This window comes from Oncorhynchus keta, chromosome 28 (genome assembly GCF_023373465.1).
Source record: "Oncorhynchus keta strain PuntledgeMale-10-30-2019 chromosome 28, Oket_V2, whole genome shotgun sequence".
NCBI classification, from domain to species: domain Eukaryota; kingdom Metazoa; phylum Chordata; class Actinopteri; order Salmoniformes; family Salmonidae; genus Oncorhynchus; species Oncorhynchus keta.
The window spans coordinates 48,619,856-48,641,403 of NC_068448.1; the positions used below are offsets into that span (position 1 = coordinate 48,619,856).

Genomic DNA, 21,548 nt, shown 5'->3' on the forward strand with positions numbered 1-21,548 from the left:
ATTACACAATTCGCACTACTTCTGTAGAATCACCTATGGGTGATTAGTATTACTCCCAAAGCAACTCTTAAATTATGGAACAGTAGCTAGGTTTCGACCCAATTGGAGACATATTTTAATGTGAATATTCAGTAATCCACATGAAAACAATAAGCACATTTTCCCCACCATAAATAGTACTTTTCTTTGTTTTTAGAAGATGCCACATAAAACGCACAGAGGTCACAGACTTAGAAGCAAAATAAAAAATGATCCTATACGATACAAGGAACATCTGCAAAAGGACAGTGAGAGATACTGTAAGAAAACATTTGAAGGGAGAAGTGAAATCTATCTCTGAGCTTCCAAAGAAGCAAGAGATGGCAATGGAAATGCAAACAATGGAATAGAAGACAGACTTTAAAGAGAACAGTTGCAATTGCGACCAACCTATCAGGCAGAGACACCTGATGACTTGTAGCCAGAACATGAGGCCATCATACCTGCGCCTAACTTACCTGCTCCTGATGCATGCCCTGATACCCCTTCCCCATCATCTGCAACAGGAATGAGAAGTTGAATATTTGCTGGAAGGAAAAAGGTTGGAAGAGGTCGCTCAAATACATAGAGATCTTTCCATTACAAATGTCAAACTTGATAATTGCTTAACAGAAAACTGAGAAATACAAAAAAAGGTATGATCAACTGATGAAGAAAATGGAGAGACAATATTCCCCAAAGACAAAGGCAAAATAGAAAATGAAGGGAACACCCCGAAGAACTTGTTTCAAAATGCCATCATTACAGAGTTAAAGCAAAAGTACCGAAAAATGCGCAGTGTCAAGGATTTTCAGCAAAAGCAATGAGGGCAAATGAAAACAGGCCAACAAGTATTCAATACTCCAGGAAAAAGCAGTGTAACATACTTAGCACAGCCACAGAAGAGAAAATCAGGGAAAAAGGACACACAAGAAAAGAAAAAGCAGAAGCACTTCTTGAATGGCACAATTCACAACCTTTATCAGAATTTTAAGAGGGAATATTCAGAGATTAAAATGTCCTACTATGAATTCTGCAAAATATGTATTTTTTGGGGTTGTCAAGCCAACAGTCCAGGATAGGGATACATACCTCTGCAAAACCCATGCCAACCTCCAGTTCACGGCAGACAAACTACAGCATCACAAAGTGATCAGCTGCAGCAAACAATGAGAAGCTAACTAAGTCTTTGTGCTGTGAGAACCTGAAGAAAGAGTGCATGGACACAGAGTGCTCCCTTTTGCCAAGCAAAAGAGCTTAAAACATCTGACTTTGATGCTGGTGAGCAGACATGGTGGTTTGAGTGGAAAAACAAAGCTGAAAACAAAAAGGGGGGAAACATGGATAAGTTCCCTGTACATTTGACAGTTAAAGAAAAGGTGTGTGGCACATTGAGATCATTAAAAGAGAATCTGCAGAAAGAGATCATCGTGCATATTGACCACGCCCACATTCTGAATTAGCATTTTTGTCATTTTTGTCACTTTGCTCACTGAGCTCTTCTATGCGGATGACCCCTCTGCAATCTGGGCTCATCTCTCAAAAACACTGGCCTACTTCCTTGAGCTCTGCCCATCGTCTACTTTTGGAATCTTACTTTGTTAAACATTTAATTAATTTCAGATAATGGTTGTTGTTCAAAATGTTGTTTTCATCCATTTTTCCCCCCCATTTTTTTCCATAGATGTCAATTCCACCACACCTTGTCATTTCGACCACACCCATATTTTGGGGGGTAAATTCGTATATTATGTATAATTACATTGATTGATCTGTTTTAAATAGGGAAATCATATGGCAGTTATCATAATCTCACAAATAGGTTGGGTGGTATAATAAATACATGTGTTCAGCTGTCACAAAGGCAAGTTTATACATTCAGGCGTAGTGTCGAATTAACCTTAAAAAGTACTTACATTTTTATTTATTTAACTAGGCAAGACAGTTATAAACTTCTTATTTACAATGATGGCTTAGGAACAGTGGGTTAACTGCCTTGTTCAGGGGCAGAAAGACAGATTTTTCTATCTTGTCATCAAGCAACCTTTCTGTTACTGGCCCAACACTCTAACCACTAGGCTACCTGCCACCCCAGAAAATAGCATTCAATGCAAGTTAATGTACAAAGGTATAAGAAATTTGATATAACTTAATTGTATGATATTTCATTTTCAACTAAAATGTATGTTTAAATACATGTTGTATATGATATTTGTCTATGGCTGTCTGATAAAAATGACAAAAATATATAAATTCCTAAATAGTACGATCGCAGCCATTATCAGATATTATGTCTAGACAAATCAAAAACAATTATAATACTGGTAAAATGTTTGTTTTTTCAATACATTTTAATTTCTGAAAGCTTGCAGGGTCAAAGTGCCCGAAGTTGCAGAATCACCCATACATAAGTATCAAAAATACATGTAATTGCTGAAATGTATCAAAAGTAAATGTAAATATAGATATAATGTCAAATTCCTTATATTAATCAAAACAAACGGCACAATGTTTTTATTTTATTTATTTTAAAATTGGGGGGGGTACACTCCAACACTCAGACACCATTTACAAACAAAGCATTTGTGTGTAGTGAGTCTGCAGATCATAGGCAATAGGGATGACCCGGGTTGTTCTGTTGAGGGGGGAATTGGACAATTTTCCTGTCCTGCTAAGCCTTCAAAACAAGTACTTTTGCGTGTCAGAGAAAATGTATGGAATGTAGTAAAGTAAAAGTAAATGTTGTCAAAAATAGAAATAGTACAGTACAGATACCCCCCCAAAAAACTACTTCAGTAGTACTTTAAAGTTTAAAAAAAAAATACTTTACATGATAATTTCTCTCATCTGTAGCCTGATAAACTGTATGCTTTCTCAGTGAGTCAAAGTGGGAGGACCACACAACATGTCATCGCGTGACTCAAAGTTTACTTCTATATGATAGTTATTAGATCATTATTTGAGAATAAATAGTTTCCACCAACATTTCTCACATAATTAATTTTACAGACCACCTTGTCTAGCTTATTTTGTTTTGGTGCAATTTGGAAAGTTTATCAAAAAATGAAGTATGACTATGAGTTTGTTAAGAACCTATGCATATCCCAATATTGGGGGAGATACCACTTTGTTATAATACTTATATAGTATTATTCGTTTGATATTAGGATAAGTGATATCCAGAAATATTTAAGGAAAAGTTAAATTAACTTAACATGATGAACTAGAATTGCACTTAATCCCATAGGGTGGCCAAAAACAACTGAAAGCCACACCTGAAAATAACCTGATTACCCAAACATGGGTTAATTTAAACATAAATTGGGTTTTAATTTACTTCCATGCTGTTTTTTTTTCTTGTTCAAACAGTCATTCTGATTCCCATAAGATATGGCCTTTTGAGTAAGTAAAATATCACCCATACTATTTTGGGGGGATAGAAATGCTCAGAATTTCTAACTACCAGGAAGTTTGAAAAAACAGGCTGAGTGGGAGGGGAGCTTCAATTTATGAACTCATCTTGACTGAGCGCTCCTTGAAACACCTCTGTCAAGAAACTGGGATGCAGTGAACCATTAGGTGATACATAAAGCAACATTGAATCAAAGATGTAAAACAAAACAAAAATTCATACATTTCCCGTTTGGAAAGTCTTTAAGGACACAATTCACAGCAGCATTGACAGATGTGTTGACATGACAACTGCGTCAGAGTTTTAAGCGACGCCTTCCACCCTTTTGTACCATGCTGGCTGAAGCCCTAGCTAGCCAGCCCTAGCTACGGTAACACCAGACACAGATGAAAGGGGAAATATAGAAGTATCTTTCCCATAGATTAATAATGTATTATTTTACCGTTTTTCTCAATTGCTAAAACACAATTTCTGAAACCTTGCTCCATTTCCTGAAAACATTAAACACAAAACCTCATCTTCAAGCACTATTTACATAACCTCTGACTCCTCTCGCAAAATGAAACATTCGCCTCAACAGTTTTACCTGTTTTCAAAATCAAACACTGCTCTCAAATCAGAAACAAAGTGATCAACATGATATACACTCTCAAGCAGTCAGAAAACAATACACCGAAAAATGGAAAACACATTGTTCAAAACATACAATTCTCAGGGAGAAGTCCATTTTTAATCTAAAAAAAATATTCATATTTTTCCGTCATTCTTTTGCTGAACGAAAACAAGTTCTATCATAGTAGCTCAAAATTGATCAGAAATTACTACTCTGCTTTGCTCTTTGCAATTTTGTTTTTTGTTCTTCCTCCTCCTTGTACCCCTATTTTTTACAGTACTGTACCCTGCATCTCACAAACGTGTCCTTTTACTGTAATTCTTGTTCTTTGTTGATATGAACCTGCAACCAGTCAAAAATCTATTGAGCAGTCAACACTGTTAATAAATGGAAAGCACAATGTTCAGGGCCATACAATTTGTCCATTGTACAGTATTCAGCCTACCAATGCACTGTACTAAAGTATACAATACTAAAAGGGACAAAAATCAAAGGAGTAAACATGTGATCAATGTGCTTCTTCTTGTCTTTGGGCTGGGTCAGGCCAGAGCACTTCATCGACATCACAAGCAATATTGTTCCTCCTGAGGCAACGGGGGAAGAAGCCTCTTGTGTGCCGTATCCAGCCCTGACATGATTCCTCGCCTATATCACCACAGGCTAAATCCATGGCTTGCAGCAGATTTACTCTGGTGTAGGGTTGTCTATCATACACTTTCCATCTCCAAGAGGAGAAAAACTCCTCAATCGGATTCAGGAAAGGCGAGTGTGGAGGGAGGTACAAGTTCATAAACTGCCCATTGATGTTAAACCATTCCCTTACCTGAGCAGCTCGGTGGAAACTGACATTGTCCCACACTATCACATAGGTGGGAATGGGATTCTCATTTAGCTCTTGACCCTGCTGCCCTTGAACCTGCTGCTCAAATAAAATATCTCTTAGATTGGCAATAAATCTTAGAAGGTGTTATATGGCCCGAGTATAACATGGTGATGTAGAACACCATGGTTGCTGATAGCAGCACAGATTGTGACATTGCCACCTCGTTGACCAGGGACTTCAACAATGGCCCTCTGTCCAATCATGTTTCGGCCTCTCGTTCTCCTCTTTGTTAGATTGAAGCCTGCTTCATCGACAAAGATGAACTCATGGGGTCTGTCCAAGGATTCCAAGTCAAATATTGTCTGTGTAGAAATACAATATACTGTATGTAGGATTGTGTAAGTCGTACAGAGACAGTGCTATACTGTAGAGTACAATTAGGTTTCTGATTCACATACATTGTATGTACTGAAGAGTAATGTCATTCACATAGTATGTGTTAGTATTGTAGACAATCTCGATTACAGTAAATGTTTCTGAATGTACACTTACTTGCACATACTGAGCTCGCAGTTCTTTCATCCTTGGTGAGTTGCGCTCAAAAGGTACTCTGTATACTTGTTTCATTCGCATCCTGTTACAATGGAGGACACGGTCAATTGTGGAAATGCTCACACTGTCGATTCTTAGGAAGTGTGTGTTCTCTTGTATCACTCATTCCTGGATTTCTATGAGTCGTATTGCATTATCTTGAAGGACCATGCCAACTATAACGGCCTCTTGCTCCTGAGTGAATATAGCTGTCCTTCCACCTGCATGTGGCAGCCTTGCAATTCTACAAAAAGTAGTTGTGCAGTTACAAAACATATTCATGCAGTACAATACATACAGTGTTAACTTTACAAATGTCTATTGAAACAGCTGCATATAGTGTAGTACAGTAAATTTGTAATTACAAAAATACAGTAGTATCCTGTACCTGCTCTCTTCTCTGAATGTCCTTACTATGGTGGACACAATCTAAGTCTTACTTCCCTCATTGTCAGTCCATGGACAAGAACATGGTCTATAACTGTTGCTCGAATTTCATCAGATATTTCCACTCTTTGTCTTCCTCTTCGTCCTCCTCTTCCTCTTCCTTGCCCTCCTCCTCCTTGTCGCCTACCTCGCATACGCACTCGTCCTCGACCTCTCACATTGTTTCTTCTATCCATTCTCAGACTTTCTCCTTCCCACCTTCAACAACCTGTTTGCTCTCTGAACTGGCTTATATTGGTTGTGTCGCATCATTTGAAACAGGTTAAATCAATTTTGAGTGGTTGTGTTCAATCAATGACATGTGTGGCTTACAGTTAGCTATTTTTGGCCAACCATTAAAGTAAATGTCTTTCCAGTTAATCTGTTTTGTTGTATTTTATATCATATGGTCAGGTTAAACACTGACACTTTTGAAGCTTTTATGAAGTGTACAAGTTCTTATCTCACTGTAGTATATGTAAATAATAATGTTATGAATTTTGTATTCAAATGCGTAATGTGCAAAAAATATTCAGGGACAGTTAAAATGTCCAGTGTACAAATATAAGATGATGAGTAGGAATGACATTTACACATACGGGTGGCCCAAAATAATGATCTGAAAGCCACAGCCCTAACATCTCAGGTTATTCATGCAACCCAAATGGCTGGGTCAAGATAACCAAGTGTGTGTTATGTCCAGTAACAACACATGAACAGTATGGTGTGGTGACTTTGCTGTACATTATCCTAAGGTTAGCCTGTCGTGACCCCTATGAGTGGGGACCAAGCTGCTATTTTTTAAACCTGCTTGACACATCTGCCTCACTCGTTTGCATGGTACTCAGTCTCCTCTGTTATTTTCAACTGAAAAGATGGCCAGAGAGATTCATTGTTATACCTGAAAGTAGCATATGGCCTGAGATATCCAACAGTAACTTCTCCATTAAAAACCTCCTTACCTCTCTCACTCACTCATTGAATGTGCAGTAGACTGACGGTTTGGAAGCATTTGCATTTTAAGAACCAACGAGCAAGTGTATCTTATTTATCCATAAAAAAAGATGGAGGTTCATACCAGAGTCATCAACGATGAATAAAAGGTGCCTGAAGACAAATACATAACATCCTTGTGTCAGAACATTGGGATGTTTGGAATCCTGTTCAATCAAACTTGGCAACTAGGTCTTCAGGATAAACCATTGTTTCCCTTGCGCGTCAAGAAAGACATTTTGGACAAGTACTAATTGAACTCATGATTTCAGTATGCAACAAGAAGAGACTGCATATTAAAAGTGTTTTGTGTGCCCTAAGCTGGCATTCTGTTAAATATACAGTGGGGCAAAAAAGTATTTAGTCAGACACCAATTGTGCACGTTCTCCCACTTAAAAAGATGAGAGAGGCCTGTAATTTTCATCATAGGTCCACTTCAACTATGACAGACAAAATCAGAAAACAAATCCAGAAAATCACATTGTAGGATTTTTAATGATGTTATTTGCAAATTAGGGTGGAAAATAAGTGTTTGGGCATCTACAAACAAGCAAGATTTCTGGCACTCACAGACCTGTAACTTCTTCTTTAAGAGGCTCCTCTGTCCTCCACTCATTACCTGTATTAATGGCACCTATTTGAATGTTAATCATGTTAATCATAAGTAAAAACATTAGAGAAACTGAATTATTGAATTTTGTTGACTATTATTTTGCATTATATATATATATAGGTACTGGTCAGGTTCTGCAGAACAGCACTTTTTTTTTAAATTGTGGTTTTTATATGGTTACGGTACTTTTTGATACTGTTTGTATAAATCCATGTTATGCAAAACGTAAGGCACTGAATTTGTAATTGTATTTGAAAGATAAATTATTTGATTTTTTTAAAGATATATGATCATGTAAATATAATAACATTATTATTGAACTATTATAAAGTGTTAACTATCCAAATGGTGGGATATGCATAAGCAGTTGAGGCACTCATACTCGTGCATAAGCCTTGTTAGAGCTTCAAAAGTTACAAACACTAAATTGTGTGTTCCATTGTAGATCTTTTCATATGTGATGCATTTATGTGAGAAAGAATGTTGGAGTTTGTGCGTTGGAACTGAATACTTATGTTCTTAGTCAGAATCAAGGATGTAGTGGAGTACCTCAGCTGCTTATTAACTGGATATCACAAGCAAGTATGAAAGTTGCAGGCAGATTACTTGTCAGTTTAAATGAGCCTCTCGGCCAGCTTTCTGCTGTTGTGAGCCACTTACCAAACAGCGTCTTTATAACACACCAGAATAAAGTAGTGCTTTCACAGGGAATGTGCAAATCCAGTGAACAAAATTGTAAAATGCCCTTCACAGTTTCTTTTGCTTGTAGCTTCAATTCTTCAACTGATATGGTTGTGACCATTGTCACGTGTCAAAACTACCAAGAACCATGTTTTCTGTTGGCATGACTTAGGGCTCTATTCAATGCATGTCGTAGGAAGTTCAGCACTAAAGCCCAATTGAAATCTGAAGGCAATGTTCCTGCGTTGGCGGTAGGGTTGCACATTTTGGGGAATATTCAGAGGTGGGAACCTTCCGTGGGAATTAATGGGAATTAATGGAAATATATGCAAATTAATACCATTTAAATGTAGATGTGTTTTGCATTGGATATATTTACCATATCATATGGAGACAGAAACAGAAACCTTTTACCTTATCATAAGTAGACAATAATTGCAAATGATTTGATACATCGCATCATCCAAAAACGTTTTCAACATACAACTGTAAAGTGATAGTCAAACTAAAGCTTTGGTTGTCTTCCTCTCGGGCTTCCTTGTCTTCTCCCTGGACAACCTCAATGTCCACTTTTTGAACATCAGACTCTGGGGCCTCATCTTCACTGTCACTTTCCAACCTTGTTGAGGGTGGCTTGTTGTCAGGCTCAAAAAGCCTCACATTTGCCAGGATGGCCTCCAATTTTCCAACCCTTGTATTGGTCAGCCTGTTGTGTGCTTTGGTGTGTGTGTTCCCAAACAAGATCCAGTTGCACTCTGAGGCGGCTGATGTTGGTGGGATTTGGAGGATGATGTACGCAACAAGGGAAAGAGCCTCAGATCCACAAGTCCCTTCCACCAGGTGGCTGATGAGATATGTTGGCAAAACTGCCATATTGCAACTCCATCCCAAAGTCCTTGCTTGGAAGTGTACTTTGCCAGACTGCCAAGAACCTTGCCATTATCCAGGCCAAGGTGACGAGACACAGTAGTGATGACACCATAGGCCTTGTTGATCTGTGCACCAGACAGGATTCTCTTGCCAGCATACTTGTGGTCCAGCATGTATGCTGCAGCGTGACAACACCACCCCAACGGGTGTTGGTGGGCAGCTTCAATGTGGTGCTCTTATTCTTCTCACTTTGCTGGGTGAGGTAGATTGCTGCTATAACTTTTTGATCCTTCACATACCTAACCATTTCATTGGCTCTCTTGTAGAGTGTATCCATTGTTTTCAGTGCCATGATGCCCTTGAGGAGCATATTCAATGCATGGGCAGCACAGCCAATGGGTGTGATGTGAGGGTTGGTCTCCTCCACTTTAGACCAAGCAGCCTTCATGTTCGTGGCATGGTCTGTCACCAGTGCAAATACCTTCTGTGGTCCACGGTCATCTGCAATGTAGAGACAGGTGTGTCTGTTGTCCCTTGTGTCTGTGCTCTTGTAGAATACTGGTTGAGGGGTGGAGATGATGTAGTTCATTATTCCTTACCCATGAACATTTGACCACCCATCAGAGATTATCTCAATACAGTGTGCTTTCTCTATGATTTGCTTGACCTTCACTTGTAATCTGTTGAAGTCTGCATCCAGCAAATGAGTAGATAAAGCATGTCTGGTTGGAGGGGTGTATGCTGGGCAAAGAACATTCAGAAATCTCTTCCAAATCACATTGCCTGTGCGCATCAGAGGTGAACCAGTTGCATACACAACTCGAGCAAGACATTCATCAGCATTTCTCTGACTACGTTCCTCCATTGAGTTTTAAAAAATGGCTGATTCCAGGAGGACCATGAGCTGCTGCTATCGATAAGGTGTCTGATTCATCATTTTCACCTCGAATAGAAGTAGAGGGACTTTTGTCAGAGGTTGCTTGTTGTGAGCGCTGAGGGAACTTTATGCACTTGGCCAGATGATTCTGCATCTTTGTTGCATTCTTCACATATGATTTGGCACAGTATTTGCAAATGTACACAGCTTTTCCTTCTATATAAGCTGCAGTGAAATGTCTCCACACATCATATAGCGCCCGAGGCATTTTCCTGAATATAATTTATTTTGTAAAAAAAAAACAAATACAATTCCATGTATAGATAAATAGATAAACAGTTAAACAACTCCTTTGTAAGATACATGTTTTAAAATGAAACATGTATGGAAACAGGTGAATTGACACTCCTCAGTTAGCAGGCTCAAGCAAGCTAAAACCCACATGGAAGCAAAAATGAACTAGCAGAAATGGTTAACAAGTTATAAATTATTTAAACACACTTTGCTGTAGACTACTATTTACTAGTTAACAAAAAAGTATGTATTTCGTATAAAATATATTCACACCATCCAGTATTGTAATCAAAACTTACCAGAAAGCATGTAGTCCTTGGCTCAGACAGTGTAGTAGTGTGGGCTCAATAGCATCTCATTAGTGTACAAGATCTTGAGAATCAGCTGTATATGTGATGGAAGAGTGCACTGTGAATGCAGAGGATTGCAATTCCATTGGATTGGGGATAGTTTAACCAAAATATGCCACAAGACCTAGAATTGCCTTATGTGTATCCCACAAAAAAGGTTCACTGTTACAAGCTAACTTTGTAGATGAATTTAAGCAAAATTTCCCAAATTCCCTCGCTTAACTTCCCATGGAAAATTTCCAGAAGAATTCTGGACATTTACCGGAAAGTTTCCTGACCCTTTGTTACCCTAGTTGGCATAGACTGCATTCATGGTAAACGCTGCATATGTCGGTTCAATCGGAAATGACCTTTTACATTTCTATCATGCAATTTGTAACTCTTCAGCGATACAGATGAATAGAGCACCTAATAAGCTTCTTCTTCTATCTCTCTCTACACTGCAGGATATCAGAAGCCTTCCCTGTGACGGACCTGTCTGACCATATTAAGCCAGCTGGGCTGTGTGACCACTGCTGAACACTGTTGAACATGACTGAGCCCAACATGAGCCTAGTGACCACCAACATCAGCGGGGCCGGGAGCGACAACCTGGGGTATGGAACAGGGAACTTCTACCGTCCGTTTTCGGTGTTCAGCGTGCTAACCCTCACCCTGCTAGCCATGCTGGTGGTGGCCACCTTTGTTTGGAACCTCCTGGTTCTCCTCACCATCCTGAGGGTGCGGACCTTCCACCGTGTGCCCCACAACCTGGTGGCTTCCATGGCCATTTCAGACGTGATGGTGGCTGCCCTGGTCATGCCACTGAGCCTGGTACACGAGCTCAATGGGCGGCTGTGGAAGCTTGGCCGCGTGCTCTGCCAAGTGTGGATCTCCTTCGACGTGCTCTGCTGCACGGCCAGCATCTGGAACGTGACCGCCATCGCCCTGGACCGCTACTGGTCCATCACCAGACACTTGGAATACACGCTCAAGACTCGCAAGAGGATCTCCAATGTGATGATCGTACTCACCTGGCTGCTGTCCTCAGTCATCTCCCTGTCGCCACTGTTCGGCTGGGGTGAGACCTACTCAGAGGAGGGCATGGAGTGCCAGGTGAGCCAGGCACCCTCCTACACCATCTTCTCCACCTTCGGAGCGTTCTACCTGCCGCTGTGCGTGGTGCTCTTCGTCTACTGGAAGATCTACAAGGCGGCCAAGTTCCGCATCGGCTCGTGCAAGACCAACACCATCACGCCTATGGCTGAGGTGATTGAGGTACTTTTGTTACCATAGTCTTACCCCGTGCCAGGCGGGTAAAACTGGTTAGAATTACATTTGTAAAAAAAAATCCAAACAGTTTTTGGTTGTAATTATTTATTTTTCAACTAGTTTTGCCCGCTGGATGGTTGGTTGTTCCATGTGGGATCCACATGATGAACTACCAGTAGGCTAGCATGGCATTAATAACCAGATTTCATTACCTTATTATTACTTTGACACACTCGTAAAGCTCCTCTGGCATTTTTGACAGACCTAATCAACCCTGATCAATGTTCAGATAATGGTTGCCCATTCAAACAAAATCTGAATCATTATCTGAATATACATCAATTATATCAGTGTCATTATACCTTTCTCATATCTGCTCCTGAGGTGCATATCACATTGTTATCGACTGATGAGGATATGCTGTTGCTCTCATATCGGTTGCTGGGCAATTAGTAGAAAACCATGTCATCTCCACAACACATTCTGAGCTGTGTTCTGATGGTGTTGTGATGGTGCTGCAGGATGTGTATTGCTCTCTAACGCGTGTGTGTACTGTATCTCATATTCAACAGACCAAATCACATGGAGGCATGTACGTACACAAGTATGTTTGTACATAGGCCCACACACATGCACATCCACACACACAAATACACACACACAAATATACACACAGCGGGTGGGAGATAATGTGTTCCCCACACAGACGGACATTTAATCCATGGCATTTAATCCAAGGAATAATCAAGAAGCAGTGGCAAGTGAAGAAGGGCCTGGTATTAATGGCTATAGTGCCCAAGCTTGTTCAAATGGAGCTTCCTCCATGTTGCCTCCACAAGGGTTGGGGTCAATTCCAAAAAAATTATATAATTCTAAATTCTGGAATTCAAGCATGAAGTGGAGTATTTACTTGGAATTTAATTGGAATTGTAAAAATACATATAAGTGGAATTGAATTTAAATTTAGACTGTCTGAATTGGAATTACATTTAAACTGTAAAACAAAAATTGAATGGAATTTGAATTTAATCGGAATTTAGACTGTCTGAATTGGAATTGATCAGGAATTGAACAAGAACCATCATTGGAATGGAATTGAAATGGAATTGCCATTTAGGCTGTCTGTATTGGAATTGAATTTGAATTGTAAAATAAAAACATCCTTGGATTGGAATTTAGAATTGTAAAACTTCAATTGTATTATAATCGTGCAAGTTCCAGTTACTGGAGTTGATGTATTTAGCATTGAAATTGAATGCACATGTTGTTTGAAATAATTAAGTGAACACAATGTTTGATCAAGTATTTATAACTATATACAGTACTGTATATGCATTACATTAAAATGTTTGCTAATGAGGATGTGCAATATGTTTCCAATGTATTTATGTTGGTCCCATTAAAGGGATATTTCACCCAAATTTCATTTTGGTTTCCTTACCCTTAAGCAGTCTATGAACTACAACATTGTAATTCTGTAATTTGGGTGGACTATCCCTTAAGGATGCCTTGTTAATATACACTGAGTGTACACCTTCCTAATATTGAGTTCCACCCCCTTTTGTCCTCAGAACAGACTCAATTTGTCAGGGCATGGACTCTACAAAAAAAAGTGTTCCACGGGGATGCTGGCCCATCTAGACTCCAATGCTTCCCACAGTTGTGTCAAGTTGGCTGGATATCCTTTGGGTGGTTGACCATTCTTGATACACACAGGACACTGTTGAGTGTGAAAAACCCAGCAGAGTTGTAGTTCTTGAAACACTCAAGCTGATATGCCTGGCACCTACAGTATTACCATCCCCCGTTCAAAGGCACAAATCTTTTGTTTGCTCATTCACCCTCTGAATGGCACACATACACAATCCATGTCTCAATTGTCTCAATAAGGGATCAGAGCTTTCAGCTGGATTCATCTGGTCAGTCTGTCATGGAAAGAGCAGGTGTTTCTAATGTTTGGTAACTCTGTGTATCGGGGCTTAATTCCAGTATTGTTTACTAAATTATTCTTTATTGCTTACATTTTAGCTTTGGAAAAATACGTTTGAAATGGTTTCAGGGGGCTGATTAACACTTCCCAGCATGTATAAATTATTCATTTGCACATTTATTTTTATCTACTCTGATCTGTTAGTAGTTGGATTTATTTATTTATAGCTTAGGTTGTCCTACCAATTTTATGCTCACTATCTTCTATAATCAGTCTGAATGGAAAAGGTGGGTGATGAATTATTCCAAATCTTGTAAATGTGCCATTTGGCTGGATATCAATTAAGCAATAATACATGAGAGGCCATGTGTTATGACATTTTTATCATGGCTGTGATGTGGTCATAGCCATGAGGCGAAACCGGCTCAACTGTATTACAGTTTTTATACAATGGGTTACCAGCATTAAAATCAAGATTATTTCCCAAACCATCTTTTTTTTTTTACAAAAAAAATGATGCTACATTCACTGAGACTGGATGTCAAGTGACATTTTAGGCGCTCTCTGGTCGTTAGTTCTATTCATATTGACTGCCATGTAAAGCAAAACTACCCGAGCGCTGGTTGATAGTTCCAGAACTTTGGTTTCTAGGGAGGCTGTACATGGTTCTGAAAACAGCGCACGTCTGGTCTATGCATAGGAAAATTGAATAACGGATCAAAACATTGTATAGGGGAGCTGTCCATGGTTCTGAAAACAGCACTGAAACATTGTAGCAAAGACATTACAACAACAGATAAGAATAGAAACCATAATGACAATTATTTTCATATAGTCACAGCACCGACAGCTATTAATTTATGATACTGAATTGCACATTTCCACAAGGCAGAGCTCATTCTCCTAGGTTCTCATAAATGCAGCCACGACGATTCTCTCTCTCTTTCCATTGGATTTTTGTGGTTCTTGGTTTCTTCATTTTTGTCTTTTATCACGAATGAGTCTGGCTTCAGTTTGTGATTTCCTTCATTGCGTCTTTGGCAAAAGTGCAACTGCAAATCAAACCACACCTTATTCAGTAGGTGGCGTATAAACTCCAGAGAATATTATCATTCTCCTGTTTTGAAACAGTTACCAGATCGATGTGTATACCCTTTTCTGACAGCCATTCCAGAAAGCACTTCACTGCCCAGTTGGTTTGTCTTGATGTAGCTAGCTTCTTCACTTTGCTCCTTTTCTATGTTGTCTATACCAGGGCTAACATTACAGATGTCTAACGTTAAAGCTAAGCTCAGGTTGCTGGTCAACTTGCTCTTCTTCTTGTTTAATTTCATTAATGTCCTCCTCCTCTTCTTGTTGGCACCATTCATTAAACATTAGTGGATAAAACAAATCAAGAATAACTTTAAAATCATCCATGATGAGTTACAGGTGCTAAGACTAGTAGTTGTAAAAGTAGTTGTGGTAGTGCGTTGCTCGGTAACGACGTAAAGATTCCACTTTAAATGAACGTGGCCATGTGTATGTTTTCTCATTTATCATGGGCAGGAGAGGCTCTAACAATGGGAATTCTAAACCACCAGTTGTATAATTGGAATTAAACATCAGCCTGAAGGTCATCATCATTTCATAAAATGGCCTGATGTGGTGTGCAAATAAAATGATTTCTTATTGCTGTGATATGGATATAACAGATAATCAAAGACAGACCTGCTGGTATTTCAACACACTTATGAACACATCATTTTATGGAACCCTAGATAAAAGCTGAAAAAGGTGAATCCAATGACCTAGTCTTTGTCACTAATAAACACAATCATGGGTGAAAATTTTAACGTCTGTCCAAATACACACACATATTTGCATAAATCCCAGTGTGCCTTCAGAGTGAACTTCATAATTACCACTGTGTCTGCTTGTGATACACATGGTTGTTTCATTCAATTCCCCTTCACTGGGTGCCTAAAGTTAATATTTTATCCATGAAATCAAACCCTTTATGACAATACATCACATATCATATAAGGCTGTACCTCAACAGCCTAGTTTTACCATAACATACTGGTCTGAAAGTCTTGGTTTGTAGGCCACATTGGGAAAGTCACATTATGCTGGTTTGCAAAGTGATATGTAGTTCCTATTGGAATCCAGACAGAGTTAGCATATCCAACAACTGGGGCCGGTTGCACCAGTTGGTCACAAGTGGGTCATAACTCTACATCAGATGTTAAATGCGCTCTACATTGGACCTAAAAATGATACCTGTTGCGCCACCTGGGCGTAAGCCCTTCTACGCCTAGTAGAGACGGGCGTAGGGTTTTAAATTAGGACTATCTTCATCATGATACACACAAAATAATAGCAATATTTAACAACATCAACAGGCTTTTCACGTTGCCTATGAGCCAATAGCAAAACAATACACTTGATGTATGCTACATTATAGCATGCTAAATGTGTCTGATCAGTGGTAGACTAGCAAACGAAGCCAGAGTTAAATTAGTCAATTACACAGATTAACATTCAGTGAAGCAAAACACATTCATTGGCCGTCAGACAGGTCAAGGGCTTTTGGCTGGTAAATAGGCTAAGGTACTACACACGTAAATTACTAATTTACCCACAACCTGCATTAAGAATAATTTCTAAGGTAGAGTTAATTATACAAAGGAGACCAATTTAAGCATCTAAACTGGAACAACTATCTCAGCAACGGGTTCAATAAATCCAACTACTAACGGATTGTATTAGTTTAGAAAAACATATGTTATTTATCTTTGGATAGCATGAGATCAATTAATCAATGTACATGCAAATACACAAATATTGAAACAAACCATTTTTTAAAAAACCTACCTACAATAGAGCACGCTGGGAAATATAATAATAATGGGTGTGGTTTTGAGTTCCTCCGTGTTTAAACATGAATTAAGTCACGTCAGAAGCTAGTTGATTCATTACTTACCAACAAGAGCTGCAAATTCCAATAAAACTACATCTCGTTTTGAAGTTCACTTTTCCTGCTTTGTCGAACAACACCATCATAACTCTAGCGAAAAAGTTTTGTGGGTCAGAGTGGAGTATTTATTTTGTTTCATAGCACAAACGTTTGTTAGCATGTTTCTCACACTGGTTTTAGCCGCGGATGGGTTGCCAAGCAACATGTGCCTCAGAGGGAGTCAGTCTGTATTGCACTACATTCCCATGAATTGTGAAACTGTATGAACCGAGCAGCTAGCGTGACAGGTCAAATGTTTTTGAAAAATGTCAGCTAATAGGGAGAAGTACCTAACAAAATAACAACATTATGGCATTCATTAATCACATATAATGAGATTTCGGGAATATTTGTGGACACATTTCTTACTTACGCAACCTTTAACTCTATACAGAGTAAGAATTCCATTCAAATCTGGTTATTAACACCAACACTCAGGTTCTTTTACAGCACCGAGTGTTAATTTAAATCCTGAATTAATAAATCTCTCATTTATGGAGAAGGAATTTCACTCTACCTTTAGTATTTTTGCTTTATTTGGACATACACATATTACGAAAGGTGGAGACAGGAACTGAACCCTGTTCTGGGGGAGAACACATATGCTTGTTGCAGGGAATGTTGCCAAACATGCCCACAGCTCTACAAGATTCTCTCACTTCTATCATGAATCTTGTTCCAAAATAGTATTTAAGCACTTAATAACATGATGTGTAAATGTTACATTGAATATAAATACAGTGGGGCAAAAAAGTATTTAGTCAGCCACCAATTGTGCAAGTTCTCCCACTTAAAAAGATGAGAGAGGCCTGTAATTTTCATTATAGGTACACTTCAACTATGACAGACAGAATGAGAAAAAAAATCCAGAATATCACAATGTAGGATTTTTAATGAGTTTATTTGCAAATTATGGTGGAAAATAAGTATTTGGTCACCTACAAACAAGAAAGATTTCTGGCTCTCACAGACCTGTAACTTCTTCTTTAAGAGGCCCCTCTGTCCTCCACTCGTTACCTGTATTAATGGCACCTGTTTGAACTTGTTATCAGTATAAAAGACACCTGTCCACAACCTCAAACAGTCACACTCCAAACTCCACTATGGCCAAGACCAAAGAGCTGTCAAAGGACACCAGAAACAAAATTGTAGACCTGCACCAGGCTGGGAAGACTGAATCCGCAATAGGTAAGCAGCTTGGTTTGAAGAAATCAACTGTGGGAGCAATTATTAGGAAATGGAAGACATACAAGACCACTGATAATCTCCCTCGATCTGGGGCCCCACGCAAGATCTCACCCCGTGGGGTCAAAATGATCACAAGAACGGTGAGCAAAAATCCCAGAACCACACGGGGGGACCTAGTGAATGACCTGCAGAGAGCTGGGACCAAAGTAACAAAGCCTACCATCAGTAACACACTACGCCGCCAGGGACTCAAATCCTGCAGTGCCAGACGTGTCCCCCTGCTTAAGCCAGTACATGTCCAGGCCCGTCTGAAGTTTGCTGACTCCCCATCCCGCATGCGTAATCATCGCCTGACACTAATTAGCATAACGCAACGGACATAAATATCCCTAGAAAATATTCCTATTCATGAAAATCACAAATTAAATATATTGCGACACAGCTTAGCCTTTTGTTAATCACCCTGTCATCTCAGATTTTCAAAATATACTTTAAATCCAAAGCTTGACAAGCATTTGTGTAAGTTTATCGATAGCCTAGCATAGCATTTTGTCCAGCTAGCAGCAGGTAACTTGGTCACGGAAATCAGAAAAGCAATCAAATTAAATTGTTTACCTTTGATGAACTTCGAATGTTTTCACTCACAAGACTCCCAGTTAGCTAGCCAATGTTGCTTTTTTCCCAAAATATTATTTTTGTAGGTGAAATACCTCCGTTTGTTCTTCACGTTTGGCTGAGAAATCGCCCGGAAATTGCAGTCACGAAAACGGCGAAAAATATTCCAAATTAGCTCCATAATATCGACAGAAACATGGCAAACGTTGTTTATAATCAATCCTCAAGGTATTTTCCCAATATCTATTCGATAATATATCCGTCGGGACAATTCGTTTTTCAATAGGACCGATTGGAGTAATGGCTACCTCTGTATTTTACGCGAGAGTCACCCTGGGAGCCATCAGGTGACCACTTACGCAATGTAGCCGCCTACGGCTATTCTTCAACATAAATGCGTAAAACTACGTCACAATGCTGTAGATACCTTGGGGAAGCTGGATGATAGCACATTCACAGCTCAATAGGGACTCATTGGAATGCAGTGCTTTCAAAATATGAGGCACTTCCAGATTGCAACATCAGTTCTGTTATACTCACAGACAATATCTTTACAGTTTTGGAATCGTTAGAGTGTTTCTATCCTAAGCTGTCAATTATATGCATATTCTAGCATCTTGTCCTGACAAAATATCCCTTTTTAAACGGGAACATTTTTTTCTTCCAAAAATTAAAATACTGCCCCTAGAGTCGCAACAGGCTAGAGAGCATTTGGATGATCCAGAAGAAGATTGGGAGAATGTCATATGGTCAGATGAAATCAAAATAGAACATTTTGGTAAAAACTCAACTCGTCGTGTTTGGAGGACAAAGAATGCTGAGTTGCATCCAAAGAACACCATACCTACTGTGAAGCATGGGGGTGGAAACATCATGCTTTGGGGCTGTTTTTCTACAAAGGGACCAGGATGACTGATCCGTGTAAAGGAATGAATGAATGGGGCCATGTATCGTGAGATTTTGAGTGAAAACCTCCTTCCATCAGCAAGGGCATTGAAGATGAAACGTGGCTGGGTCTTTCAGCATGACAATGATCCCAAACACAAGCATTAGCCAGTCTCCAGATCTAAACCCCATAGAAAATATTTGGAGGGAGTTGAAATTCCGTGTTGCCCAGCAACAGCCCCAAAACATCATTGCTCTAGAGGAGTACAGTGTGTGAAAACCTTGTGAAGACTTACAGAAAACGTTTGACCTCTGTCATTGCCAACAAAGGGTATATAACAAAGTATTGAGATAAACTTTTGTTATTGACCAAATACTTTTTTCCACCATAATTTGCAAATAAATTCATTAAAAATCCTACAATATGATTTTCTGGATTTTTTTTCTCATTTTGTCTGTCATAGTTGAAGTGTACCTATGATGAAAATTACAGACCTCTCTCATCTTTTTAAGTGGGAAAACTTGCACAATTGGTGGCTGACTAAATACTTTTTTGCCCCACTGTAAATGTGTTTTAGGTGTATCCCTATCTCATAAAAAAAAGGTTTGGTGATTTGTGTAATTGTTTTTACAGCATGGAGCATTGTTTCCCACAATGTGCCAAACCATTCAGAGACATTTTTTAACAGCTTTAGCTTGTCAATGATATTCAATAATTGGGATAATGTTTTACATCTTTATGATTGTATGTCTTAATATGAAAACCATCGTATTGTCTTATTTTATATATTTAACATTTTAAGATAATTCCCTTAATTCCTGAGAGTTTTCATAATTCAGGAGACATTTTGAGGTTTACCAGGAATCCCTCTTAGTTCGTTATTAGGTAAAGTTGGTCTTTGGAATCTGCCATGAATTGAGGTAGTAGGGTTCAGTTTGGATTGAGTTGAAAGAAGGGAAGGATTTTAATTAGGTGAATTGTTGTGGCAGAATATTGAATTAGGAATTGTATTTTTTTCTTGACTTAGAATTGATGGAATGTATAGGGAGAGGGAATTGAATTTAAATTGAATTTGTGGAAATGACCCAAACCCTGGCCTCTACTCTCTCTGGCTATATTCAAGAAGTAAACAGCAGCATACACTTTTAAGTTCCACAGGTTTTTTAAGAGAATTGGCTGCTACAAAACAGCTCAAATGTATTGCGGCTATTTCACTGATTTGGAGATGGTTGAATGATGACTTCTTATAGACTGGTAGGTCATTGGGAAATAGCCTTTAGCTTTTGTATGTTTTATTAAATTATACCGCATTCAAACAATAGAAACTAATTGGCACCTAGCATGAATATTTATCACCATTATACACCCCCAGTAAACACTCCCTCTAGTTTTCACATAAATTAATTAGACAGTCAACTATCACCCTCTAGAACTGTGGTATTTCAGCTGAATTAGCTTAGTCAATTCATTTTCTATGGAGAAAATTAGGCTGTTTTATCTGTGGTATGATAGTTTGTATACATGGGTGTTTGGATCAAGGTCAGCCCAGTCAACAGCGTGTACAAAAGGAGTCGTGAATATTAGGCGTGATAACATCTAAACACAAGGAAGCACGCAGACCGCGGTAGGAGCCCTACTGGAAATTGCATACAGCATTAACACATCCTAACATGTTCCATGGCATAACTTGATAACCTGTTTCCAATACATTTTAAATGTATTTAGGAACAACAAACGCTAGCTTTTCAGGGGTTTCTGAACACAAATACAGGTTGAATACTTGTGTTTACGTGGTACAATGACATTTGTTAGTGTGTAATTATTGTACTTGCAACACCTTTTTAAACGTGACTGTGTCCGGTAGGGTATCTTTTGAATGCACTTCAAGCGGGCTTACTTTCAAACCATGTTTAAACGCAATCCCAAACCCCCTGGTATGGCTCAGTAGAGTAGAACCACTGTGTTCTAGTAGGAAATGATATGGATATTTAGATTACTGCTACTTGGATAAATAAATAATAATAAAAATAATCAGCTATGTTTAATCCAGTTGAGACTATCAAGCAATATCAAACAGGGTTGTTATTGCTTATGTCTTGTGTATTACTTTCGTTTGCA

General features: G+C 38.9%; 1 protein-coding gene across 1 annotated transcript in view; it reads left to right on the top strand.

Moving 5' to 3' along the window:
• LOC118360481 (5-hydroxytryptamine receptor 5A-like) overlaps positions 1-21,548 on the top strand; it is a 48,532-nt gene that overhangs the window by 20,114 nt on the left and 6,870 nt on the right. The window contains exon 2 of the mRNA XM_035739730.2: positions 11,009-11,819. Coding sequence (XP_035595623.1) covers positions 11,094-11,819 — 726 coding nt within the window. The 5' untranslated portion in view covers positions 11,009-11,093. The remainder of the gene's footprint in view (positions 1-11,008; positions 11,820-21,548) is intronic.